General features: G+C 41.1%; 1 protein-coding gene across 3 annotated transcripts in view; it reads right to left on the bottom strand.

Annotated features, from left to right (window-relative positions):
* NFIA (nuclear factor I A) overlaps window positions 1-18,011 on the bottom strand; it is a 407,486-nt gene that overhangs the window by 102,463 nt on the left and 287,012 nt on the right. For all 3 annotated transcript variants that reach the window (XM_025382541.1, XM_025382549.1, XM_025382530.1), the window contains 2 exons: window positions 10,931-11,048; window positions 4,187-4,314 (listed from right to left, as the gene is read on the bottom strand). In XM_025382541.1, the coding sequence (XP_025238326.1) occupies window positions 4,187-4,314; window positions 10,931-11,048 (246 nt within the window). The remainder of the gene's footprint in view (window positions 1-4,186; window positions 4,315-10,930; window positions 11,049-18,011) is intronic.

Here is an 18,011-nt window from a genome sequence, read left to right as displayed (position 1 = left end):
ATTACAGGCATGCAGCACCACACCCGGCTAATTTTGTATTTTTGGTAGAGATGGGGTTTCTCCATGTTGATCAGGCTGGTCTCAAACTCCCAACCTCAGGTGAACCGTACACCTTGGCTTCCCAAAGTGCTGGGATTACAGGCGTGAGCCATCATGCCCGGTCTTATAACGTTTTAACTGAAGTACCAGTCCAGGACATGAGACCCCAAAATGCTGCTCTAATTGTTTATGGTAAAAGAGGTTATTGAGTATAGAAGACAGACTATGAAGTCAGATTTGGTTTCACATATGGATTTTGGATCCACAGATTTACTATCTGTGTGGGCTTGGGCAAGTCATGTGACCTTTTATGAGTCTCAGTTTTTATCTCTATAGAGGTAGGATCATTATATCTTGCATATTTTAAAGGAGGTTAATTTTTTAAAAACCTGGTACACAGTAGGTACTCAATCATCACTAGAATTTTTCCACACATTTGAAAGCAACATGCAGAGTCTGACCCAATGTGGGCGCTGTCTATTGGTTTCCTTCCTGTTTATCTGCATTATCAATTTCTCGGTGATTCTTCATTTGTACAGATAAACAAGAGTTGATGGTATGCGCATTTGTGCTTGATAGAATTTCATAGGACTTGTTTCATCAATTCACGATTTGCTTTAAAGTTTCGTAACTAACCCAGGTTTGAGATAACTGGGAAGTGAAACTAAGTACAAGGGACAAATGCAGCATTGTTAGAGAAGCAAAAGTCATTCTGAAGTTGTCTGATGTTTTTAAACTAACATCATCTTTAATCTCCTATGCCCTTCTTCCCAGATAATAAGAGCTGTGCACTAAAAGTGCTGAGATAAACTAATGGGGAACAAGATACTACAAAAGACATTTGAAAGAGCCCATGTAATTTACTGCATGTCTGGTTTGTTTTACTTTCCATAATCTTCCTGTTGCTCTAGGAAATTTGTCTCTTCTGGCAACCTTTGGCCCTCTTTTGGCCAGGGAGTCCTGAAAAAGCATCTGAAGGCAGGTAAATGGATACCAAAGCGTTCTGAGTGAGGAGCAGGTACAGGCCTTGCTTCACATCTGAGGCATATACACAGTATCCTTAGTACTTGTGTGAGAGAATTATCCCAAATGTAGGAAACCAAGAAACTGCCCGTACATTCAGATATACATAACTCCCAACATATTTCTGAAAGTAATTTACATGTGGACCACTAAAAGCCTCCTACTCAATTAACTGTACCCCTGGGGAAAAGATATGCAGGCCTGCGTAAGTGTGGGAACAACATAAAGGTGTCCTCTGTGCCAAAAAGGGGATTGGGCTTTATGGAAAATCCCCAAAAAGGACCATCTGGCAGCATAAATTATCCATTTTAAATGGCTGGTGTGAGTTAATGACACCAAAGTCACCATGAACATGTGCAACATCCTTCAGTTGAGTTTTAATGTCCCCTCAGGCCTTGTTGCAATTATGACTTTCTGCGCTGAGTATGGCCAAATGTACATTTATCCACTGTCCTCTATCACTCCCTCTAAACATATACCATGAAACTGCATTTTTCTGTAATGAAACGGGGATAGAGAATGGAGAGTCAGTCCAGGAATATAATTGTGAGGGATTCTCTAAGAATATATATATGTACACACACACACACACACACACACACACACACACACACACACCCCTCTTACCAAAAAGGATTCAGCCATTAAACTTTAGTTGTTTAATGACTACAAAGGATTCAGGTATTCAAATGTTAAAATTTATGATCGTTTGAATCATAATGTACAAATAGGAATAGGAATTGCTCTGAATAAGAGTCGCTAGGTCAAAATACTCTATAATAATCAATCAACCTCTACAGCCCCCAATGTACACAGAGGAAGTAAACGTAAGGACCTAGAGCTCAGCCTTATGATGGGGGAGCTCTGAGTACCTCAACCTAATAAAGCAGCTTCAATATGCGCAAAAATGCATCTACACAATAATCAAGCACAAATGTACCAAACCTGTATGTTTAATTCTGATTTTCACTGAAGCAGGTAAATTGGCTAGGGCTCTAATTAGCCTTTGAAAAAGGGTTCAAAGAAGTTTTACATCTTTTAATTTTTTAATAGCACATACACTTTTCATTGGCACCATACAGAGGTCACGCTGACGATGCAGGTAGTGGCAGTGAGAGTCAGCATTTTCCTGCTCATTTAGGACTGGGACTATTTCTTAGGCACTTCAGGCGAACTGATGTGAACACAAATGCGGAGAAAAGACAATGTGTGACCTTCATAGAAGAACCACCACACCTTGAGTGCTGTGGTTGGTACTAATTGGAAATAGAAGGCACGGAAGACTAACACCACCATCTCTGTGCTTCCCGTATCACCGTATAATGATCTGCTTATGTGTTCGTTTCCCACCTCTGATTGTGAATTCCTTGAGAGCAGGGGCCATAACCTTCCCATCTATCCTTGAGTTCCCAGAACCTGGAATAGTGCTTCATATAGAGAAAGTCCCCAGTGAAGACTATCCAATGAGTGAATGAATGAGAGACTACACAGAAGCAAAGCAACGAGACGTTTCTGCATTTTAATAGCAGGGGCAAGATAAAAGACACAGCCAATGGGCCTGAGGTGTTTTTGTTTTGTGTTTAATTATGATACAGTAAAATTACCTTGAGCAGGGAGGTATGTACTTCTGTGAATGTTAATGCTTGTCTAGATTACTGTCACCACCACAATCAGGATGCAGAATCGTTCTATCGCCCCAGCATTTTCCCTGTGCTACACGTTCAGAGTCACATCCCCTGAGCATTGTCTTTTGAAAAAAAAAATTCAGGGAGGAGACAAGGGAGCTAAGATTTGTGGATGAAGAGCTTGGTTCAGAAATTTTCTTGGTGTTCGTCTGTACTTGCAGGGAATTACTCTGAAGCAAAGGCTGGGAAGGATGGCCAGAGAACAATTTTTTCATACTTACTCTATGCTAGGCAGTAGCTATGCTAGGAAATAGCTATTAGTACTGTCAGATTATAAAAAGGGAGACACAGGCTCAGAGAGGCTAGGTAACTTGCCCACAATCACACAGTCAGCAGGAGTTGAAGCCAGGCTGACACTCCAGCTGTCTGATTTCAAGGCACATACTCTATCCTTTATACCCATATTCAGGAAGTCATTGGAGAAGATTCCCTCTAATCCACATGTTAGACATCGGTAAGGGTTTCAAAAAGTTTTTGCGATCAGATTTATTCATATTACTCCCAAGACTCCAGAGCCAAGATTAGACTACCCCAGGAGATTAGACCAGCAGTCATCATTTGTTTAGTTTAGTACAGATGAGAATAAAGAGAGTTGTTCCATTTAAACAGAAAAACAATCATGATGATATCCAGTAATAGGAAAAACACTGCAAAGTGTCCTTATCATATAGAAATCTGAGTCTAAACTGTAGGGCAAGGAACTCATTCTTCTTTCGAATGTTACCAATCCTGCTGAAAAAGTTGACAGATTTTTATTAGGATGAAAAGATAATTTTTAAAACTAAACCAAAAGATAGTATAAACACAAAAACAATTGAGAGGCCGAGGTGGGTGAATCACAAGGTCAGGAGTTCGAGACCAGCCTGGCCAACATGGTGAAAACCCATCTCTATTAAAAATACAAAAATTGACCAGCTTGGCCAACATGGTGAAACCCCATCTCTAATAAAAATACAAAAAATTAGCCGGGCGTGGTGGCGGGTGCCTGTAATCCCAGCTACTTGGGAGGCTGAGGCAGGAGAATTGCTTGAACCAGGGAGAAGGAGGTTGCAGTGAGCCAAGATCATGCCACTGCACTCCAGCCCGGGTGACAGGGAGAGACTCCGTCTCAAAAAAAAAAAAAAAAAAAAAAAAAAACCAAAGCAAACAAAAAAACCCAAAAGCAAATCAAACGCTGAATTGTGGTGTAGGGGAAAATATGTAAGAGTAGAAAATCATATACCATCTCACCAGTCTTGCATTTCAGTTGAATTACTACCGCTTTGCACAGCCATCCTTTTATGAATGTGGCAACTGGGTTACAATACAAACAAGTGTTCATCCTGAAAAACTGAACTACCTTGAGCTTGCTTTCTTCACTTTTATGCATGGCATGGGAGCCCACACGTATTTTCAGTTTCGCAGTGTTAGCCACATGCCCATGTCCCCACTCTGCTTACCTGGCTCCACTTCATGCCATCCACTTGACTGGCTGCCACTTCCCGGGGAGCGCCCTTGGCCTGTATAAAATGGCTCCTCACCAGGACTGTCCATTTCATCCTCCACAGACTTGAGGCGCTTTGTGGAGCTGAAATAACAAATGGGTGCATGTTTAAAAGCAATCGAAACCACCTTTCTCTTGGACACTGCACCTCTGGTTGAAAGAAAGCCAAGGGAGGAAGCAACTGGGCGACTTAGCGTAGCTCTAGGACTCCTTTTTTAACTTCTGTTCAGTCTGGTGAGTCACTGGATGTAGAACGAAGTCTTGGGTCTGTGTTGTTCCAAGTGTCTGAGTTTGATTTTTTATTGTCAATCAAGTTGCCGCTGCTGCCACATCTTGTTCCTGTTTCCTTTGAGGAATGACTGGCTGGCTCTAGCCTCTGTCTCCACCTGGAAGTGTTGGGAGTAAAGCCACATATTTCCTGTCTCTGCAGGTGGTGGCTGGGGCCTGGCCATCGGCAATGAACCTGGGCATCAATTTAATCCCCGCTGGAACCCCAGAAAGGGTAAGAAGCAGGGCTCATGATCCTTCAAGAAAAGCTTGGATTGGGCTGGGCATGGTGGCTCAAGCCTGTAATCTCAGGACTTTGGGAGGCCGAGGCAGGCTGATCACACTTGAGGCCAGGAGTTTGAGACCATCCTGGCCAACATGGTGAAATCCTATCTCTACTAAAAATGCAAAAATTAGCCAGGCGTGGTGGCAGGCACCTGTAATCCCAGCTACTTGGGAGACTGAGGCAGGAGAAGCGCTTGAACCCAGAGGTGGAGGTTACAGTGAGCTGAGATCGCGCCACTGCACTCAAGCCTGGGCAACAGAGTAAGACTCTGTCTCAACAACAAAAAAAAAAAAAAAAAAAAAAAAGCAAAAAAAGTAAAGAAAAGAAAAAGAAAAGTTTGGATTGCTTTTTTTTTTTCTTTTGCCACATTTTCCCACCTTCCACTTGGGAGTTGTTCATTCAAAAAAACATTTACTGCACAGCTAGTCCAGGTCCTGCTCTAAAAGCTAGAAACAAATCAGTGAACAAAACAAATAAAAAGGAAGGAAGAAGGCGTGCATTGTCCCCTGAGAACAAGAGACATAAAAAAAGAGTGGCCCAATGACTTTTATGTGCTTTCTCTATACAGAGATTATCAAAACAAAGTTTTATTCCATCAGGGTAGGGATTTTCGGTTTTTGGAGAGGTATGGTCAAGAAACTTCCAGAATATATCTCATTTTTTCCAGTTGAGGGACTGAATATTCTCCCCAGTTTGAGGCTTCAGGAGTGAAAACGTAATGAAATACTGCCTGTTGCTATGCTTGCTGTAGTTGTTTTAATTGAATGCTACAAAATCAGGAAGTTTGCAGGGGTGATAAAACTGTCTAATCTACCCATTATTAGGATGAGTAGATTTCATACCTAGTGGGAACGCTTGTTGGGAAATTTCTTCTTCATGTTTCAGGGGACAGAATTTTTTGTATGTTTCATTCATGAAATACCTACTGTGTGCATCCTACATGCCAGGTGCTGTGCAAAGTGCTGAGATACAGAGATGAGTCAGACATGGAGACAGGCAAACAAAACTGTGCCAAAGAGAAATATAGGAGTTATGATGCAACCACACACAGGGTACAGTGGGTCACACAATGGAGAAAGTGATGAGTCAGGGGTTCGGGAAAGGCTTCCTGGAGGAAATGGCTCCTGAGCTATCTTCAAGAGTGTCAAGGAGACAGGGAAGAATGAAGGAAAGGGCAGAGGCAGGGCTGCTATTCAGCTGATGTACCACTCAGACAGCCATGTGGTATTAAAAATATTATCAATGGGCAAACTGTCATTGTCTCAAAGTCCATACATTTCTTCCAACCTTGCCTCTCCTTCTTTGTCCCAGACACCCTCACAGTCCGAAATCTAAAGGGTTAACGTCTTGCAGATCAGGAGAATTCCAGGACCTAGCCAAAGACAGCCCTGCAAGCAGGGCAGTGTCTGTTCTAATTGGCATGCTCCTGTCACACAGGTTATCAGAGATGTCGAACATAACCCCCAGAAGGGAGGAGCCTATCAGGAAGAAGACACATCGTGAGTGAAGTGTGGTATGTTCGGAGAACTGCCAGCTGTGTAGGATGGCTGAGGTGGGGAAGAAGGGACACAGCGAGTGAGAAGGGTGGAGGTTACAGAAGATACTGCATGTCTGGACTTTCTCCTATAAGCAATGTGGACTCCCCGAAATAGTCTAAACAGGGAATGACAGGGGAGTTATATTTTAGAAAAGTGACTTTGGTAACTGCGCAGATGACAGATTTAGAAAGGCAAAGGGGAAAACAGGAAAATAGAGCCTAGCGCAGGGAGACAGTTAAGCTATTGCAGCAATCTGAATGAAAGAATGAATGTGGAGGGCCAATTTATGGCAAGAAATTCTAATTATTAATGTTGGCATTCCAGTATTCTTAGCCATTAAGTTCTATTCTCATTAAAGCCAGACCACAGGAAAGCAACATAACTGTGCCATGCTAGCTTAGTACTCAAAGGAAATGCCTTTAATAGCTTATTTAATGTTCTTTGCTTGGCTTTCCTTGAAAGTTCAATGAAAAATGGCCACTGAAGAACTCTTCTATATTTTATGTAAAACTACATCTAATGGGAGTCCTTTATAAGAGGATATACATAGAGAATTCCTTATAAAACATAACCAGAAAAATATGGTCTCTTTGAACAAATTTATCTTATTTCCTTTTATTAGAAATGCAAACTATATAACCCTTTTTGCCTTGGCAACCAGGAAGCTCAGGGTTAAACTTGAGGCATAACTCTTGGTTCAGGTTCCTGCTATAACAATTTGTTCCACATGGTTTCTGGCCTCTTTCTACATGTAATATTACCTGTTGTTTTAAAATTGAAAGCCACTTGAAATCATCTCGGAAACAGAAAGAATACATGTTAGAAAAAAATAAACATTTCTCTGAAGTACTCTGGCAAATAAAATGAGAAGCCTATACGTTCTGATGGGGCTGTAAGATTTTCAGGGAAAATTACCATATGCTTTTTAATCTCTAGTGCCTACCACAGTGCCTGGCTAACAGAAGACACTAAAAATCTGCTGAATTAGGTTATTGACTTAGAAACAGCCATACGAATACATGCGACATGGATTCATCCAAGTATCATAATTCAATTAGATCTAGCCCCAAAGGTCAACTCCATTGTCCATCGTTCCCCCATTGTTGATACTTTTCTGAGTCTTTAAAGGTTTTGATTTCCTTGGCATTTTCTAACAAAATGCAAATACTGCAAGCTAGTATTATTGAAAGAGTCTATAGTTATCAGCTGATGTCTTAGTTTGAAAGCAAGGACTTTCAGAAGTTGACAAAAGAGGGCTGGACATGGTGGCTCACACCTGTAATTCCAACACTTTGGGAGGCCAAGGCAGGAGGATCACTTGAGGCCAGGAATTCAGCAACCACCCTGGGCAATATAGTGACACCTTGTCTTTACGAAAAAAAATTTTTTTTTAAATCAGACATGTGTGGTGGCAGATGCCTACAGTCCCAGCTACTTCAAAGGCTGAGGCAGGAGAATCGCTTGAGCTCAGGACTTCGAGGCTGCAGTGAGTTATGATCACTGCACTCACCCTGGGTAATAGAAAGAGACTCTGTCTCTACTGGAGAAAAAAAAAAGATAAACATCTGGAGGGTATAGGTACAGCATGGAAAAGAGGAAAAGATCAGGAATGAAGCAAATTAGGAAGCACAGGTGGAGGCTTCCGAGACAAGTTTACTCTGACTTCACAAACTTTTGACAGCTGGTTTATCTTGATAAAGTTTTTTGGAATAAAAAATGTATTTTCTCCCAATTTTTACACTGTTCTTTCTATGATTTTGAAGATGTTTACCCTGAAGGGGTACAGAACTTACAGTGAGTACCACTGCATCACATCTATCTACCTACCTATCTATCTATTGAAATGAATCAGTCATTGATTTTGGTTTCTTGCCCTTTCTAACATACTCATTCTATTTTCCCAGAAACACTTGAGGGAAGCAGGAAAGTATCTGTAAGATCTACACAAAAAGTGAGGATGAATATTTTCCTAAGGAGTGATGCACTATCTCTTCTTGTGTGTGGAATTTTTTCTCGTATTTCTAGCAATTATATCTAAAAAATAGGTAAAAGTATTACCTTAATTCCAAATATCTTAATTCCTACTGTGTGTAAGGCCTAGAAGTCTTACTTAGCATTCCTAAGACTGCGAAATGCCTTAACTTTCCTGAGTGTTCATAGGACCCTGAACTGAAAATTCCCACTTACTTCTCAGTCTCTACCACTAGATTGTAAAGCCCCTTATTTGACTTTACACCCATGGTGCCAAGGACGGTATGTTACTAAAGTAAGATAGTAAGTTTCTTACTAATAGTGTTCGCTGCTCAATGGGAAGCGTTAGACGCTGTCACTCAAGGGACTCACCGTCCAGATGCGGAGGCTGCATACGTGCAGGCCGCAAAGATGGTAAGAATAACTCAAGACGGCAAACACTAAGTGCCAGGGAGGAGTAGAGATGCTAGAAACTCCTTTTTTAGGACCTCATATTCTATTGTTCCTCACGAAAAGAGTCAGTCCTATTCTCAAGAGGATTCTGAGTGAAAAGAGCACATTTTTAAAGTTCCAACAGACCTGAGTGTGAATGGAGACTCCTCTATTCACTAGGACTGTGACTTTGGGCAAGTGACTTAACTTCTCTGAGCTTTGTGTTGCTCCACTGTTTAAATGGCGACACTGTGTATATTGTAAAATTACTGTGAAGAATAAATCAGAACAGGCATACAACTCACCTAATATGGTGCCTGCCACAGAGAAAATGATCCATTAATATTGGCACAGCAGGAAGACATACTGATTGCTGAACATTTCTATATATGAATCTGAGATATTCTTCTGGGCACACTTTCTAACCTGTACATCGTTAATTCTGCTGAATCTATGTATTTAAAGAATTTAAAAAATCATCCTAGGAAGAGCCTAATGAGAGTAAAACAAACATATTACCAGGTTATTAACTACTGATGCAGGCTATAATTAGCTCCTTATCAGGGTTAGTTATTTACAGAATATGAGAACGACACTGGCCTTTTAAATGACATTCATAATGAGCTTTCCTCTCAGAGAGTCACAAAAGATAATAAAACATAGCTGGAGAATTGTGTGAAAACGTAAAAAGCGGGGAACACTGTTTGGGAGGTGTATGGTACATGTACAGCACACACATGAAAAACAAACAGCCCATAAACTTTTAAATTAATCACTGCCTACAAGCATTTGCAAAGCTTTTTCATGTTGACTGAGTGCAGTTATACACAATGTCTCTTCCATCAGCAAACATTCGAAATCCTCAAAATGTATTAACGCCCGAATGTATTCACAATCTCTTTCTTCTATTATAAATAGACTTTGGATGTGTGACTTTTTTGTCCCCCTGAGGAGCTGATACTACAGAGAACTAAAGGGAACATTTAAACAACATGAATGACGACGGTAGGATTTGGTAGTTATACTAAGGGAATACCTGTTTCTTTAACTGTCTTCAAAGTATTAGTGATGACTAAGTTGATTTTTTTTGAAAGTAGTGATGTTTAAAATATATAAAGGCAAGGTAAGAATGAGTGTACACCAAGGAAAATTTCTACAATTTGGGCATTGTTTTAAATCATAAGACTCAGGTACTTGCTTTAGGAGGAATATGCCTTTGTCAGACATTTTTCTGCAAAGTGTACAAACATTAAAGATCATTCTGCACCATTCTATTCTTTGTTGTCACAGTCCAGTGCTAAAGCCAATTTGTAAAAGAATACTGTGGGTTTAATGCCTAATCCCTTTCCCTCTGGTACAGGTTATCTAGAGACAACACAATCTTGCAAAAATGTTTCATTTTGATTTTGGCTTTGTGACTTTAAGGACAGCAAGAACCCCAGAAACGTTATCAGGTTACACTACTCTAGCTTTACTGTTTTTAAGGTCTCTCAATACAATGGCATCTGTAGTCTGGCCCCATCCTCACTTGAGGTCATGCAAGTGACTGCTTCCATTTGTATAATCTCACACCAGGATATCAAATGGGTTTCATCTTTTAGGGCAACTCCAGTAAACTGGATATTGAGAGCTCTGGGGTCTCAATGGGAAAAGAGCTGGCACTGAGCTGTAATGTCTGCTGTGGGCATGACACTGGGACTGTCACCAGTGTTCACTTCCTGCCAAACAAGCCAAAACATATGCCCTTTGCTGCAGTCCAGCCTTGTCCTTCATTTCCTGAGAACATGTTATGTTCATCATCCATCCTTCCTCCATGCCTCTGCTCATTTTTCACCCCACCCAGAATTCCATTCCTTTTCCTTTCGATCTCACCAACCCTAACCAACATTTAGAGCTGGAACCATGGTATTCTTTTTGGATAAAGCTCTCTTTAACTATTTTTAGCCTGTGTCACACAATTTAGCTCAGTTTTTTACTGTGTTTGTGTGTGTGTGTGTGTGTACGTGTGTGTGTGTGTATTTAACCTTGCTACATGCATATTTGCTTTATCTCCCCAACGAGACCGACAGTCTGTTGGGGCTGAACCCACTACTTTGGTATCTTCTATTACTAAAGGCGCATTGCTAAATGCATAGCGGGCCCAGAGTTAAAATCAAGGTGTGCAACCATGTAGCATAACTTCTTTAAGAGCTGCCAATCAAATTACCTCGTAGAGGATGTGCTGGGTAAAGACCTCCTCATTGCTCCTGGACTCATGCTGTAGTATGAAGAACTTTCCAAATCTGAGAGAGAAAAATTTGGGCCAGTTCCTGCAGCTATTGGTGCTAGAATTAAGAAAACAAACAAAAACCAGTTAAATTCTGTGGATATAAAATCAATGACAGCATACTTCAGTGTTGCATTTAGCACATTTTTTTTTGCATTTGTATGGTAAGCTAATCGAAAATAATCAGTAATAAACTGACTCCAAAGGAATACTGACTAAAAATAGTCTATACGGGAAAGGCATATTTTTTCTAATATATTTTTCATCTTTTCTCTTTATGTAATAGTAAATTGTCACCGAGGTTGCAACATTCTTGGATGCTTTTAACAAAAATACTTCCCCCACATTTTGGTCTTAAACTTTTCTGGAATGAACAGCCAAAACACTCCTTAGGCTTGTCTAACTTTATCTGATCCTGATAGCTTCTACTCATCTGTATTTTGGAATTCTGTTTTGAACTTCGGTGAGAACAAAGTCATCTTTCTAAGCTGCCCATTCTCAGTTTCTTCTAATATGAAATGTGTGGTTTCTCTTTACTCTGAATCACCTCTCCACCTTGCATACATCTTAACTGAATATTTGCCCAACCTTGTAATTTAAGGCAGGCCCATAGTTTTTATGAATAAAGTTCTACTGGAGCAGAGCCATGGCCTTTCATTTCTACATTGTCTATGGCTGCTGCCCCACTACACCATCAGAGACAAGTAGCTGCAACAGAGACCATATGGCCCACAAAGCCTAACATATTTATTAGCTGGCCTTTTATAAAAGAATTTTCTGATCTTTGATTTAATTTTGATTATTTGTGATTTTCAGAAATGACTCTTGTGTGAGACTGATTCCTTGTATTTTCTATCTTTCAGCCTGGATACCTTTTTGACAGTAGATTAATAAATGTTTTCCAGTGGACAAATAACAAGTACCAATTTTATCAAACAACTCCATAAAATTAGTGGTGCAAATTATTAGTGCAAATAATCTTTCTGAAAGATTACGTAAAAGCAGGAAAAACAGATACTATATGGAGGCACTGGTTTGAGAGCTAAGCCCACATAATTTGATACTGGAATAAATAAATTACAGGTTAGTATCCATCAGAAGAAATAATAATAAGGGTCATCATGAACCAGAGACATTTATTCATCCAATGGATGCTTACTGAGAGCCTGCGACTGCCAAGAACTATGCTGAGTGAGGAAGGCACTCAGATGAAAGACGTGGTCCCTACCACTAAACGGAAAGGAAAGTCTGACAGATTAATTTTTTAAAAGTCTGAGAAGTCATTTGATAGGACTACAGGCGCTCAACTTACAATGAGGCTATGCCCTGATAAACTCATCGTAAGTTAAAAATATCATCAGTTGAAAATGCAGTTAATACTCCTATTTTATAACGAAGTGTTGAATATCTCATGTAACTGATTGAATATTGTACTGAACGTGAAAAACAGAGTAACTGTATGGTTACTTGAAGTATGATTTCTACTGAACACACGTCAGTTTCCCACCATCGTAAAGCTGAAAATTTTAAGTGGAATCATTGTAAATGGGGGACCATCTGCATTCCTAAATTGAAGTGGCTGCAAAGAAGGGGGTTATTTAACCCAACCTGGGGATAAGAAGTTCAAGGAATGGCCTCAGAAAATGTGAAGCCTGGAAACAATGTTAAAAGGACAAGGAGGAATTATGCAACTGAAAGGGATGGAGGACTTCTAGGCAGAGGAAACAGCATCAAGGTAAGACAGCAGAAAATGTTTACTGGATTTCTGAGAGCTTGGTATGACGACATAGTGTAGAATACACGGGAAAGAGGAAGGATGGTTAAGGTCAGATTATGAAGGATCTGGTAGGTTTTTCTTTCTTTTTTTTTAAGAGACAAGAGCTCACTTTGTCACACAGGCTAAGTGCAGATGCAGAGGTGTGATCAAAACTTACTGTAGCCTTCAGCTCCTGGGCTCAAGCAATCTTCCTGCCTCAGCCTCCCCAATAGCTGGGACCACAGGTGTGCTACATCACACCCAACTAATTTTTTAAAAGTTTCTTTGGTAGAGATGGGGTCTCACCATACTGCCCAGACTGATATTGAACTTCTAGTCTAAAGCAATCCTCCTGCCTTTGCCTCCCAAAGCACTGGTATTACAAGCATGAGCCAACATGTGCCCGGTGGGATCTGGCAGGTTTCTTTAAGGAACATAAATTTGAATTCAGCAGATTGCCAAGTTTATAAGCTATTAAAACATTTACCTTACCCCACTATAACTGGAGATTATATTGTCAGCATCTAATATAGTCCCTGACACCAGGAGGCAGTCAGTAAACACTAGTCAATGGAACGGGTTGCTGCATTGAGTTATATTCAATAGTGAAAGAAGAACCAGCAAAGTACGGGAATGCTATCACCAAATTTGCATTTATCACCTAGAAAGATCCATCTGTCATGAGGGTAGGCATGGAGAGGAAAGGGTGGGGGGCGCTTGAAGAATATAATCGGCAAACCAGAGAGTCCACTGGGACATTTGTGCAAGGTATAGTGGGGATGGGGTCTAAACTCAAAGGATGGAAAGGAGGAGCCTGATATAAGTTATTCAGGAGTACTGAATGGCTGGGCACATGTGTGGTGGCCCACACCTGTAATCACAGCACTTTGGGAAGCTGAGGTGGGAGGATTGCTTAAGACCAAAAGTTCCAGACCAGCCTGAGCAACATAGTAAGACTGTGTCTCCACACACACAAAATTATTTTTAATTAAATTAGCTAGGTGTAGTGACACGTGCCTGTAGTCCCAGCTACTTAGGAGGCTGAGGCGGGAGGATCACTTGAGCCCAGGAGTTTGAGGCTGCAGTTAACTATGATTATGCCACGACAACTCCAGCCTGGGCAATGGAGTGAGACCCCATCTCGAATAAAAATCTTGGAAAACAAATAAATAAAAAGAAGACATGCTGACTTCTTGACTGTTGTAATAATGGGAACAGGGGAGTTTGGGATGACTCCCAGGATCAGCACTTGAGAAACCAGGTGAATTGAGATGCCATAATGGAACTATGGAATCAAGAGACGGTATGAGGGAATATAAGAATTTCTAAGAAAAAATAGTTATTTGATTAATAGCAATGAATAAACCCTAATCACAACTGTCAGTATATAAAAACAGTCACTGCTGAAAAAATGGAAGACTGAAATTCACATCTACTTTCTGAAATTCAAACACATCTCTCAGTAACAGGCTCTAAGGGAGGAAGAGCCTTTCGTTTAAAAAAAATGCTGAGGCTTGACAATAAGTGTAAACAGGGTTCTAATTAATAATGCTGACCGTCATCCCCTAATTTGCTTTTTATATTAAATTTATTTGCATAATTCCCCCTTTAATTTCGTGATATTTTCAGTATGAAATAGGCCGTGGAGGAGAGGCGAGGGAGATTACTCAAAGATGAGCCTAGATCACTCACCCTCGCTCCCAGCAGGCTGACATACGGTAGGTACTTAATGCTTTGTGCCTTCCTGGAGATTAGAGAGCCACGCCTCTCATTAGCTGAAGAAGAATTATAAGGCTAATCAGTGTCATAGGTCTGGATTTAGATGTTTTTCACAAATGTCAAAAGGGAGATGAGGCCTCAACTGGGTGGAGAAGTTGTTTCATTCTTGAGCATGGCGGACACTGTCTGGCCCTCACTCCCTTGCTTTTGGAAGGAGAGGAACACAGAGCAAAGTGTGAATGTGAGGGACTGGATCAGACAGAGAGAAGAAGAGGCCCCCTAGCTCATGGTGAACATCCAGATGCACTTATATTTAATACTTTTTTTTTTTTTTTTTTTTTTTTTTTGAGACGGAGTCTCGCTCTGCCGCCCAGGCTGGAGTGCAGTGGCCAGATCTCAGCTGACTGCAAGCTCCGCCTCCCGGGTTCACGCCATTCTCCTGTCTCAGCCTCCCGAGTAGCTGGGACTACAGGTGCCCGCCACCTCGCCCGGCTAGTTTTTTGTATTTTTTAGTAGAGACGGGGTTTCACCGTGTTAGCCAGGATGGTCTTGATCTCCTGACCTCGTGATCCACCCGTCTCGGCCTCCCAAAGTGCTGGGATTACAGGCTTGAGCCACCGCGCCCGGCCATATTTAATACTTTATCTATCCTAGAAAAACGTATTTTGTCTTATCTTTTTTAAACGTCAAGAGAGCCAGAATAGGGGAAGAAAAAAAAAGCCTGTGTAAACATGGTGTGCCCACCTTCCAGATATTAAAAAATAATTAAGTCCACATAAATGGGCTTAGCTTGGCCATATATATACTTCCTGTGAACCACTTAAGTATACTGTAATTGTAATGTGGCAAATGGCACCAGGTGGCCTGGCACTTCCCAAAAGTGTCTATCTGACTTCTGATGAGCAACTTGAGAGCTTGGCAAACTGGTTATGCGTGTCTTAAAACATCACTAAGTTTCTGAAATGAGAATGGGTTTCACAACCTGAGTTAAATAATCCTAGTAATTCACAGACCCAAACTCTGCCTTCTTCAAGAGTCTTATTAAGGAACATCCCCCTGCGACTGCCTGTAGGTATGAATCACATGGACAGCTGGCTTATCGGGTTGGATTCTGACTCAGTGACACTGTCACAGCCAAAGAGAAAGCTTCGCACCTGAGGGGAGCAGTCCCTGTCAAAGTATCCCTGCAATGGGTTGGGTATTCTCAGTATCTCTAATCTGGAGAACAGAAAGAGCTTTTGACAGGTCATGAAGAACTCAAGAGGTGGGCTTTAGGCAGGCCTTTTGGAGCACCCATCATGCCACGTTTTGATAAGCACTTTATTTACTGTACTTAATTTCATTCTCAAACTTAAAAATGCATTTTCTAGATGAGGAGAACGAAGGCTTGGAGTGAGATTAAATAACTTGTCCTCGATTACAGAAAGACAAAAAGAGAGAGTCAGGGTTAAAATGTAAGGACGCTGACCTCAAAACCTGGGCTTTTCTTACTGCACCACACTGACTCCCACATATAGTATTTGCTTTAAACTTGAAATAATAAAAAGGTACATAGTGTCTCTGTCCCCAAAAGGTTTACAACCTAAGTGGTATACTAAAATAATACCTTAATATCTAATGCAATGCCGAACATGCTAAATTTCATAGGAAAAATGTTATGAATGTGCTAGGAAAGTTCAAAGGAGTCATAGATCCCATTGGCTTGTGAGATCAGAAAAAGGTTTGATTCCAGGAAGAGTGGGCACTTAAACTGAGCCTTTAAGGATGGTTCAGATTTAAAGAGGCACAGGAGACAGGAAAGGCTTTCTTGGCAAAGGACAAAGTATGTGCATAAGTTTGGAGATAAGAAGTAAAGTGGGCTGGGCGCGGTGGCTCACACCTGTAATCCCAGCACTTTGGGAGGCCGAGGCAGGTGGATCACAAGGTCAGGAGATTGAGACCGTCCTGGCTAACACGGTGAAACTCCGTCTCTACTAAAAATACAAAAAATAAGCTGGGCATGGTAGTGGGCACCTGTAGTCCCAGCTACCTGGGAGGCTGAGGCAGGAGAATGGTGTGAACCCGGGAGGTGGGGCTTGCAGTGAACCAAGATCGCACCACTGCACTCCAGCCTGGGAGACAGAGCAAGACTCCGTCTCAAAAAAAACCCAACAAAAAACAAAAACAAAAAAATTAGTAAAGTGAGTGATCTGTGGGATCCAGGACAGTTTCTGAATAGGGAAGTAATACGATCACTGCAGACCTGGGAACGTTCATAAGGCAACTGATATGGTTTGGCTCTGTGTCCCCACCCAAATCTCTCCTTGAATTGTAATTTCCACATGTCAAGGGTGGGACCAGGTGGAGATAATTGAATCATGGGGGCAATTTCCCCCATGCTGTTCTCGTGACAGTGAGTGAGTTCCCACGAGATCTCATGGTTCTATAAGGGGCTTCCCCCTTTAATCGGGACCCATTCTCTCCTGCTGCCCTGTGAAGAGGTGCCTTCTGCCATGATTATAAGTTTCCTGAGACCTTCCCAGCCATGTAGAACTGTGAGTCAATTAAACCTCTTTTGTTTACAAATTACCCAGTCTCGGGTACTTCTTCATAGCAGCAGGAGAACAGACTAACACAGAAACCATATTCAGAATGCTTGGAAGGGGGCTAAGATTCTGGAGGTGGGGAAATCACAAGATTGATTCAAGTGTCCCAGCAGAAGGGAATGGAGGCCAAGACTCTGCTGTTGGGAAAGAAAATATAATTTTTACAATGGATATTTGACAACTCCTCCAGGAGAGCAAACAGCTCTAAAAGACCTGTTCCAAACTGTGCACTTGAAAGGGCATAAATAAATGATCATATTCTTCTAATAAATATAAAACATCAGTAAGATATATGTAACGCAGTATACTTTTTAACTAATAATGGCATTAAGTCCTTCTTTTGAAAAATTAAGAAACTAATAAAAGTTGTGGAGGGTTAAATGATTTGTCCAATGTCACATAAATTCTGGCCTACCCAGGTTATCACATTGGGTTTCTGAAGTTAAAGACTAACTGCCTTCTGGTGTGCTACAGAAATGATGCAGCCACTGCCAATCAAATGTGGAGACGTTAGGGCAGGACTGGACCAAGCACAGCACTGCCTCTCTGTTCCATTTATTGTGAAATCCAGTTTTGCTCCATTTGTAATTGACTCTAGGCTTTATCATTCTTTGTCTCATATGTAACATTTTCTCCCTATCTAGGTTGAGATGCATTTTGAAGGTTATAAAGAGATATCATGGGGCATAAAAAACACTAGTCTAGGATGGGGAGAGATTGTCTAGATTCCCAGTCCTGCCAATAACCACCTGTTTACTTGATTAAGTTGCTGAAACTCTTTGGGCCCCGTAATTCTAATAATAATTATGGCAAAAATGAACTGCCACCACCACCACTAACCACTGCTGCCACCATCACCATCACGATTTATTAGGCATCATTTATGAACCAGAAGTTGGGCTAAGGGTTTTAAGCACATCATCCCATTTACTCCTCACCACAAGTCCCCAACTTTTTGGCA

The sequence above is a fragment of the Theropithecus gelada genome, chromosome 1, assembly GCF_003255815.1.
Source record: "Theropithecus gelada isolate Dixy chromosome 1, Tgel_1.0, whole genome shotgun sequence".
NCBI lineage: Eukaryota > Metazoa > Chordata > Mammalia > Primates > Cercopithecidae > Theropithecus > Theropithecus gelada.
The sequence above is the reverse complement of the archived record's forward strand: the minus strand, read 5'-3'. Positions and strand labels throughout refer to the sequence as shown.